Source organism: Chrysochloris asiatica, unplaced genomic scaffold, assembly GCF_000296735.1.
Source record: "Chrysochloris asiatica unplaced genomic scaffold, ChrAsi1.0 scaffold00094, whole genome shotgun sequence".
Classification (NCBI taxonomy): domain Eukaryota; kingdom Metazoa; phylum Chordata; class Mammalia; order Afrosoricida; family Chrysochloridae; genus Chrysochloris; species Chrysochloris asiatica.
Window position 1 is genome coordinate 3673411 of NW_006408612.1, and position 10858 is coordinate 3684268.

At 38.8% G+C, this 10858-nt stretch overlaps 1 protein-coding gene across 2 annotated transcripts in view; it reads left to right on the forward strand.

Annotated features, from left to right (window-relative positions):
* Positions 1–10858, forward strand: part of LOC102842505 (mitogen-activated protein kinase kinase kinase MLT-like) — a 244632-nt gene that overhangs the window by 104785 nt on the left and 128989 nt on the right. For both annotated transcript variants that reach the window (XM_006866647.1, XM_006866648.1), the window contains exon 3: positions 4185–4272. In XM_006866647.1, the coding sequence (XP_006866709.1) occupies positions 4185–4272 (88 nt within the window). The remainder of the gene's footprint in view (positions 1–4184; positions 4273–10858) is intronic.

Genomic DNA, 10858 nt, shown 5'->3' on the forward strand with positions numbered 1-10858 from the left:
TGGAAACCCTATACAGGGTCACTATGAGTCGGAACCGACTCAATGGTACTTAACAACAATACTTAGGATATTCTAAAAGCATTCCATTTTATTTTTGAAAACTTACAATTTTTCTAGATCCTTACTACCTATGCAGCTGTCTCTTCTCTTTTTGAATCATGCCGCATCAGCAAATGAAGGTCTTGAAAGCTTTGCTCCATCCACAGCATTAAAGTTGACGCTACTTTGAGGAGGCAGCTCTTTTCCTGTCGTATTTAAAGTGCCTTTCAATCTAAGGGATTCACTTTCTGGCACTCTCTAGTCATAAAGTTTTCACTGACCAACTCTTCTACAAATACATCACCAGGTCTTTCTTCTTAGTCTGTTGTGGTCTGGAAACAGCTCCACTGAAACCTGTCCACACTGAGGGACCCTGCTGGGATTTGAAATACCACTGGCATAGCTCCCAGAAACCGCCACAGTACAGCAAGCTGACAGATGAGTAGTGGTATATAGCCATAGTGACTTGTATTATGAAGAGCCTGGATAGCTCATGTGGTTTGTGGTGGGCTGCTGACCTAAAGCTCGGCACTTTGAACTCACCCAGGGAGTCCACAAAAGAAAGGCCTGGAAAACTGCTTCTGTAAAGATTGCTTTCCCAAAAGCCGCATGGAGTCACCATGGATGATAAAATTTACTCATCCTCAGACAGTTTGGTGTTATGGGTTTTCAGCCCATAAAGAAATGAATGAATGTGGACTAAAGCAAATTCACAGCTCTGGTATTTCCTTTCTCACTGCCTTGTTCATAGTAAACCTTTACTAGCAGAGACACTCCATAATAATCATTTAAACACAAACTATCTTTATCACCAAATACCGACTGTTTGTTCTTTCTTCAAATATGATGGAGTGTTTCCTGCATGTAAGATATCTGCCCATATGTAGTACTGTATTGGATATTTTACAAAATGGGACAAGTAGCAAAGAACATTTTCTAGAGGGAAACAGGTCTTAGAAACAGATGTGAAAGGGAGAGGAACATCATTTAGTAAAACACTGACCCAGATTCTGAGTAGGTTGAAATCATTCTAGCGAGTTCAGTTTCCACTTTCCACGCCGTCGGTCCATTGCCCCTCAGGACCTACAGCCCTCTACAGGAGGGGCCTATATAAGCACTGATTTCTCCCAGACTGCATCACGAGAAACACCAACTCAGACATTAACTAAACTGCATTTTACCTGCCTGGGGTAGCCTTGGGAAGCCAAGGAAAGATTATATTTCCTCTTGGCTCATTTCTCAGGAGAATCAGAATTTTATACAAATAAACAAATATTTAAAATTTTATATTTATAAGCTTTCTGATTCATGTATTCATTACATATCATATATGTATTTGCTTTCTCTAATTATAAAAATTATGTAGACATTATAAAGGATTCAGGAAATTTTCAAATAATTAAAAATTGTATATGCATCTTTCTGCTACTTAGCGATAGATAAGTACAGTTAATACGTTGTTGTTTTTTCTCTATCTCTCTTCTCTACATATAGTTCTTATTGCTAAAAATTGAGGATCCTATCCTATCCTCTTGAACTTCTGAGAGTATTCTGACCTTGCACTGTGTTGGTAATTTGGAGACAGCTGTCTTTGGGAGTGCCCTTGAGTTTGGATGCAAAGTCCAGTGGCAATCCTGTGCCATTTGAACGTCTGAATGAGCCATTTTCTTTCTTCCTCATCATACTTCACTGGAATGTTAGAATTGTTGAGACTTGGCGGTCACGGTCCGTGGAGTGGTTTGTGTAAACACCGCATACTCCAGATGGCAAGGAGGAACCGTTGACATTATGGGCAACAGAAGTGTCCCTTGGGTACTTTTAAAACCTATCTTGCGGTTGTCAGTACCACATCACAGAAAGAAGGATGGGTCTTGTGAGATATAATCCTGCTGCTAAAGAGAAAGAAATAGCTGTTGACGGTCAAGGAAAGAAGCCGTTTTGAATATAAGTTGTGAATGGAGCCATTAACTAGTCTAATGACGTGGGTTTTCACAAACTGGTACTCTTATTCTATCTTGATCTAGGTTGCATCTTTACTTTCACAAAAGGAAGTAAATTCAATGTATTATTTATATACTGATCACATAAATACACATAGACCACATCTATAGGATATAAAAAATGTCAAATAAACTCTAAAGATATAGTCTCTGGATTTTCTGGCAGCTCACCAAAATTAAATGAACAAACTTAAGTTTGGAAAGTTTTAAGTTGAAGGAAAAGCGTTTGATCTGAAGATGGACATACTAATTGACTCAAAATTTCATTTCAAAACTTTCGTAAGTATTTTAATCCAAGAAAAGTAAGACCTTGATATTTAATGCCTCTTACTATCTATCACTGATGGATTCAGTAATTTGGAGCCTGTGTATCGTATTGGTCATCTCCTGGAAACGTGGTAAAATAAGCTGAAGGTGCCCCTCCCTATGTTGTTGTTAGGTGCTGTTCACTTCTGACTCATGGAAAGCCTGTCTACAACCCAACGAAACACTACCCAGTCCTATGCCATTCTCACAGTCACTGCTGTTGGAACCTGTTGTAGCTGCTTTGTCAGGCCATCTTGTTGAGACTCTTCCTCTTTGCCCACTGACCTTAGACTTTACTAAGCATGATGTCCTGCTCTAAGGACAAGCGAGGCGGTGAGGGTTGTGTACCATGGAGTCAGTTCTGACTCAAAGCAACTGTGTAGAGGGTTTCCGGGGCTGTAAATCTTTACGGAGCAGAAAGCCTCATGTTTCTCCCACAGAACCGCTGGTTGTTTTGAACTGCTGACCTTGAGATTACCAGCCTGGCTCGCAACTGCTACCCTGTCAGAGCTCCTTAGTAACCCAATAGGCCAGAGTAGAACTGTCTCTTAGGGTTTCCAAGGCTATAACCTTCACGGAAGTAGACTGCCACATCATTGCCAGTGGAACAGATGGTCAGTATGAACTGCTGACCAGCTGAGTGCTTAAACAGTACACCCTCAGAGTTCTCCCTATATATGAACACCTAGAAATCCCAGATACAGTAAAATTAACAACAGAGTATCATCTCAAGCCTCCCCAGAACTACTATCAAAACCTCACTGCCATGGAGTTGATGCCAACTTACAGTGACCCTGTAGGACAGGAGAACTGCCACATAGAGTTCCCAAGGCTATAAACCTTCACAGAAGCAGACTGCCTCATCTTTCTCTCATGGAGTGGCTGATGGGTTTGAACCGCCAACCTTTCAGTTAGCAGCACAACACTGAATTCACTGTGTCACCAGGGCTCCTTATTAACCCCCCATATATTTTTTTACCCGAAGGAAGAAAGAGGGATGAAGGGGGAGAAGGCGATAACAGGAAGAAAGGCAGGCAGACAAGCAGACAGGTACAAAGGAGCCAGATGGAAAGACATTAAAGCCATCCTCAGTCTCCTTGCAACCATAAGAATTGTATGACACTATTGTACTCTGATAAGAATATTATACATTTTTGTGGCTAGACCTTTGGTTATACCCATTTTTGCATTAGTTTTGGGCCCCTTACGTAATGAGAGTTTTGGAGCTTGAATTAAAATTGTTGCACTGAAAAAGCCTGAAGATCAAGTTCCAAAACTCAGCCACTGAAAAACCTACGGATCTCAACAGCCCAATCCACACCCGATCATGGGCATGCCAGACTGCGTAGCTTTCACTCCACTGTTCTTCGGGAGTTCCACTACTAATTAGAACCCCTTAGTTTAACTTTGTAAAAACTGATTACCTAACCCATAGAATGCCAGTCCTGATGCAGCCTCCATGAAGAGAAATTCTGCAGAAACAAATGTATCTGAGTATTAGGAAACTGATCTTCTGTAAACCAATATGGCGGCACCCCGCCTCAGTTATTCTCCCCCACCATCAATCATGTCAGCTTGCTAGTAACGACCCCTCTTGTTGCCTGTTTTCAATCCCATTTCCTTTATAACTTTTCAGAGGGCTTCAGTAAAATAATTTTAACTTTCTAGAATGCAGTTAGAGACAGAGTTTTATCAGTGTTACATACTTGTTCAGCATATATATTCTTGTAAATGTATGTATAAAAAAATTAAATAGGAGTCTTATTTCGTTTGACTAGGAGAAATAGGAGATATATATATATATATTTTTTTTTAATGTTGCATTTTCTTTTGGAACAGGCAGAAATACTCAGTGTCCTCAGCCACAGAAACATCATCCAGTTTTATGGAGTAATTCTTGAACCGCCCAACTATGGTATTGTCACAGGTAGGAACTCTTTATTTGACTTCTTCCTTTCCCCAATTACCTAGCTTTAGGTTCCTTAATATGCTAAAATGTTTAATATTAGGTTCAGTTATGAATTGTGTGCTACTGTCAGATGTCACTTTTGTTGCCATAAAGCATTAATAAAACTGATTATATCAATATAATTAAGACTGGTGTTCCCACTTCTACCCATGTTTAATTGTGCTAATTATATCTGCGTAAGTGCTATTTAAATGCACTTGCAGCTGCAATACCAATATTTAAAGGTGCCATTTAACTAAAATTCCATTTAATTAGCTGAAATGAGCGATGCTTTTTGTAACTCTGTGACCTTTTACAAATTAAGATTTCTTGAACTGTTCATGGTGTAATTCTTTGCAAGACATTTTAATCCCATTGGAGCATTCTTTCTTCAAGGTCTCTGACTTGAGGACAATATTTTTCGAGTTTGGTCATCTGAGCTGGTAATGACCTTGATCTAAATTTTCACAGTATTTGGAGAAGCAGCTTATAAGTCGAAACCATCCTTTCCAAAGAGGAGCACATAGAAAATTTTTCTACTGAAAGTTACATATTTTTAGTACTCTAATCTCATATTTGCATTATCCATTGACAAAGCCTTTTTTAGGTCTACATTAACTGTCATACTCAGTTTTACAATTTTAAGTTCTTCAGCCTGGCAGTTCTTTGGTTAAATCAAAACAAAACAAGACAACTTTCAAAACTAGTTCCATTTTCTTCTATTGTAGTTATAAAAACTTGGAATGTCTTTGTGGAAAATAACAACAAAACACCCTCAATACTAGGGATGTTATTAGGCACTCGTTTCTTGGAAATTATCTAATACTTAACCTTTTTGAGACAGGTAGAATAGTTTCTATTTGCAAATAAGAAACTGAGGCCCTAAACTCATAAGTAGCTTTCCCAAGTCCCATAGCGACTTGGACACCCTGCTGCTGAGCAGTCACATTTCTCAGATTGATTTTATGCAGAAGCTCCTCTGCTTGCCGACCAGCTGGGTCCTGAAAAACCACCCACACTCTGACTCCTAATTCAAAGGGACAAGATTGTTGTCATTTCTTTCTTCCAGTTGTAGACAATGTAACGTGCTTCACTTAACTATTGTTGTTGGGTACCCTCAAGTTGATTTTTTGACTTACAGCGACCCCATGTGACCGAGCAGAATTGCCCTATCAGGTTTTTTTTGTTGTAATCTTGCAGAAGCATGTATGCAAATCTCTCTCCCATGGATCCGCTAGGTAGGTTCAAACTGCCAACACAGTCCAGCACTCAATCGGTGTGCCACCAGGCTCACTTTCTACTCTTTAGTGGTGGTGTTGTACCACCAAGTTGGTTCTGATTCATAGTGACCCTGTATAGTGTTTTCGAGACTATAAATCCTTATGGGCAGGAAGCCTTACCTTTCTCCGTGGAGTGACTGGTAGATTCGAACTTCTGACCCTGCGGTTAGCAACCAAACTCATAATCCACTGCACTACCAGAGCTCCTTTTTCTGTTCTTTATCTACCCATAAAAGTTCTTTTCTTCTTAATTAGCTATCTCTAAATCTGTTCCTGAAGTGGGATATGTGGCATTTTTTTATCTTAAGCCCGAGAATGGATGATAATGTTAGAAGTAAAACACACTTAACCTTTTAGGTAGATTTCTGATGTAAAGTTTTCCTGTGGCTGACAGTTACTCTGGGACTCCCCCTTTCCTACTCCTGTGTACCATTGAATCCGTTCTGGCTCATAGTGACGCTGTAGCACAAAGCTTCATCTTTCTCCTGCGGAGCGACTAGGGGATTCAAACTGCTGACCTAGTGGTTAGCAACCCAATGCATAACCCACAACTCTACCTGGACTCCTTCCCCCTTTCCAATCCGTATCTATTTAGCTACGTGTACATTATAATCCAAATCCATTTTCTCATCTTCTTTTCTAGTAGATCAAAGTGTGATGCTCTGGAGAGATTATAAACTTTCTTCTTGTCTTATATCCTTGATGTTTAATGCTTTTTGAGAGGAAAATTTTAGCTTCACTAACGCAATGAACTATTTTTGAAGTTGTTTAGTTTCTTGTGCAGAAAGGATCAGGAGCAGAAAAAGGAACTTGAGTCATGGTGTGCATTCCTTTTTCAAGAGCTTGATTGCACTTCTCAGGAGGATGGGAAACATTCCTTCTTAGCCATCATAGTCATCCTGGATCTTCTCAACTGAAAGAGGAAGAAAGAATTCAAGTAGTTTGATGAGTGAATGTGATTTTATTTAGTATTTGTATTAGACTAGCCCATCTAAATATGTTTATTTGTGCTAGGCTTTCAACTATGTGGATCATGACAAGCTATGGCTAACATCACAAAGAATAGATATTTCAAAACACTTAATTGTGCTTATGAGGAGCCTGTACGTGGACCAAGAGGCAGTCATTCAAACAGAACAAGGGAACACTGAATGGTTTAAAGTCAGGAAAGGTGTGTGCCAGGGTTGTAGTCTTTCACCAGACTTGATCTGTATACTGAGCAAATAATCCAAGAAACTGGATTCTATAAAGAAGAATGTGGCATCACTAGTGGAGGAAGACTCATTAACAATGATCTGTAGATGATCTAACCTTGCTTGCTGAAAGTGAAGAAAACTTAACATATACTGATGAAGATCAAAGACCACCACAACAACTGGGTCCTGCAGTTTCAGAGAAGGTGGTTTAGGATCCCAGAGGTCAAGGGAATTATATCTGTATGCTCATAGGTTTTGATCTATGAACTCAAGTTTATTCCTAGTCTACATTACCCGTTACCGCTATTCTACCTCTGCAGGATTTGTCGTTGCTGTTTATTGTTGTTAAGTGACGTCAAGTTGGTTCCAACTTATAGTAACCCTGTAGAGTTTCCTAGGAGCAACTGGTGGATATGAACTGATAACCTTGTGATTCTCAGTCCATTGCTGATCCTACAGCACCACACCAAATCTGTATGATTTGTAAGCAGGTCCAAATTCTCATTTAGCTCAATCATGGAAAACGCATTAATTTTTAAGTACCCAATCTCATTTCCTTTAACAGGATCTTCAGCTGTTGTAAGCACCGACACATCATGAATGCTTTGATATCATAGTAATCGTTACTTATTAGTAAATTAGAGACAAATGCCATTATCTTATTATAACAAACCCCAGATATCTTCCCTAATTCATTTGCTATGTTGGTTATAAGATATAGTCCTGTTTTAACCAAACTGACTCTATGTTTGTGTTTTTCAAAACTAGGTTTTGTTGCTATAAAACTCAAAGGGAAAAATCATTTTCAAAATCAAAAGGAAATGTTTGCTTTATATGGTTCTCAGTGACCTTCCCAGTAAGAAATTAAATACTTTATCTTAAAGTCCATCCAATAAACTACTTTCTTGAGAGAAAATAAGTGGTTTGAAAATTTATAACCATTTATGTTTACGTTGTTGTTGTTAAGTGCCATTTTGTCTGTTCTGGCTCATAACAACCTTATATAGGGTTTCTGAAGAGTGACTGGTGGGCTTGAACTACCAACCTAATGGTTAGCAGGTAAAGAACATTGTAACAGTTGCCTGATGCCAAGGGGCCAGGACTTCGTGTGTGTGCATTGTGAACCCACAATTTCTAATGAGAAGACCAGTAAAGATGACATGGTAAGGGCATCTGGTTGCCTCTAACTTCACAAGGGGCAAGGAGAATCAAGATTAACAGCCCAAAGTGGAGGTCAGTCCTACGTCTACATCCCAGTCTTTATTACCAGTTCTGACGCCAACTGTTGTCTACTTCTCTGCTGGAGTGAATAATCCATTGCAGTGACCACACAGAACTCACAGACAGTACACTCCATCATGGGGTTACAGTTCTGCATCAGAAATGACTCTGGATACAATTCTTCAGTCAGGATGATCTCTTCTCAGCCATGACTGCAGGCATACCTCTCTCTGGTCCTCAACCTCTTGTCCGAATGGCTCCTTGGCCTCTCTCCTGCTCAGGCAAATGCTATAGCATTGTTTATGTCTACTGATCCGTACCCAGAGGCAACCCACTCCACCAGTAAGCCTCCTGCTGAAAGGTGTTCAGTTGTCCCCCTTTGTGGACCAGGAAGCCCACAGTGCCATCTCCTGTCAGTCTGCTGGTTCTGCTGCCGTTGTTCCCACTGTCTGTTGTCTCCTCACTGCTTCGGACGCTGGTGCCACAGCTCTTTGTCTGTTTCCTGGATCAAGGAGATTCTTAGCACAGGGATTCCGGGTCCAAAGGACATGCTTTTCTCCTAACTCTTGTTTATTAGTGGTCATGAGATCCCCTGTTCCACCTTTGGGATGGCATATTTTAAGCTTTGTGGGATGGCAAAACTGACCAATCCCCATGTTAAGGTTGCATGTACTTTGTTTGCACGGTCCCATTCCCACAAGGATATCATGTATCTTACTTACATTATTTGTAAGATATCCAGTCCCTTTGGTGGGCCATAAACACCTCATATTGACATAACCCTACCCAGTTAGTGGGTGGGAGTTACAAAGCCTATGACTAGAAGAGTGATATTAAGTAACTGTACTGCAAGACCATAAAAATGAAAGAATTAAATGCCTATTTAAAATAGTTCATATGTTAGTTTAGCTACACATATCTTAAGACCATATTTTATAATATGAAATATAATGCAATGATATTGCCTTTTTTTCTAAAGGATTTTATTTAATGTACCTTCCACATCCACACATTAGAGGACTTCAAAAAGTTCATGAAAAATCCTGTTATCTTTTAATACCATTTTTCCTATGAACTTTTTAACGCCCCCTCATATTCTCAATCATTATTAGAACCACTCTTTATGCTACCTTCACACGTTGTTCTGAGTACCTCATCTTTGCTTATTATTAAGATGTTTCAAATATAGTTATTTCTGCATCTCAGTATGATGATGGTTCTGGAAGAATAATTACTCTGTCAATTTTAAAGTTTTTTAAATGTGTTTTTGTTCCCTTATTTCAACGGCTGACCTCCATAATCCTTTAAAATTTAACTTTGATTAAGGCCATTTTGCTTTCATATAATTCCTCCAGTTTTATTGTTCAAAATAATTGAGAGACTGGAGAATTTTAGAAGTACCTGAAGTAAGAGTGAGTTTCTCTTTTCTGAGGTATAAATGTTCTGGTAATAGAAATGAACTTAACATTTGAATCTATACTTAAAAGTCATCAGGTAATCTCGTATTAAATGCTATTTTAGTAACAAAAATAATTTGCATGGTCTGTCACCAACAATGCTTTTATTTATAGATGGTGGCTTAATCATTCATAGTATAAGGTAGTATATGGCATTGGACCAAGCTATTTAGTAGTAAAATAGTAAAGTGCTTCTCTTCTCTGGCACTCCTTTATTCATATAAAATTATAATTGTTATTTTATACTATTTGACCAATAGCTTAAATAGTATATATAACTTTGATGAAAAAAAAATGTGAATCATACACACTGAGATAATTAATGTTTTACTAAGAGTCTTAGTAGCTTTCCCAAGGTATAATTTCTCATAGTAACAACATACTTTAATTGCATGAATCACGTTTGGTTTCCAAATAATTTCCTAACTTAAATCTTTACACGTAGAAGACATCTTTTAAGTTATTTGTTCAAACTAGGGACATTATCATTATGATACTGTTTACTACTACAATTCATTAAGCTGCAGTAGAGTGATTCTCAGGTTACTAAACTGAGGCCCAACTTTTCTCCAAATTGTCCTTTAATATTAAAAAGGAATTTTCTGGGAGGGACTTCAGCTATGGCTGAGTTAGGAAAGAAGTCAGCAAATCCTCTCTCCAAAAATCATAGAAATCTGTACAAAATGTTCAGCATTCTAGAATTCAAACAAAGGCATACAAAAATCTGAGAAATGTTTAAAGCTAAAAATTACTGAGCTTTGGGTGAGAATAGTAAGTAGTGTTCTTGCCTTAACCCTTCTATCCTTCTTCCTAGCCCAGCTAAGACAGCACAAAGGATTGGGAGCTTGCTGCCATAGTTGAAGGGTGCTCACTAGGTTTGGAACAGCGGGTGATGCCCACATCCAGCAGCACTGTCAATGAAAGTGATGACTTTGGTGGCAAGTGAACAGGGATGACAACAGCTCTACTGATCTGAACTAATGGTTGTGAGTGGGACACATATCATCTTGAATGAGGCTGAATGGAGGCAGGGCCCAAGATCCACACATTCCTTGTTGATCCTCAAACTGCACACTTCATAAAACACACACACACACACACAAAGGCCCAGTTTGAAGAAAAAGCCAAGACTTGAAAATGGCCTCTCACTAGGAATGCACAAATGTATTAGCTGAGGTGTTTGAGCACAACTTCTGTATAATCATTAGTTGACCATTAAGCCCTATGATAGAGGTCAAGCTTAGAAATTAAAACAAGAATGAAAAAAACAACAACAAAAAACCTGAGCCAGTGACAATAATAGTTGGCATACCAAGAAGCAGCAGATTTCATAAATTTAGCTCACGCAAGTTAGGAAACAAGAAACAAGAAACATCAAGAACAACTTTTCATTCAAATTCTCAAAGAATCC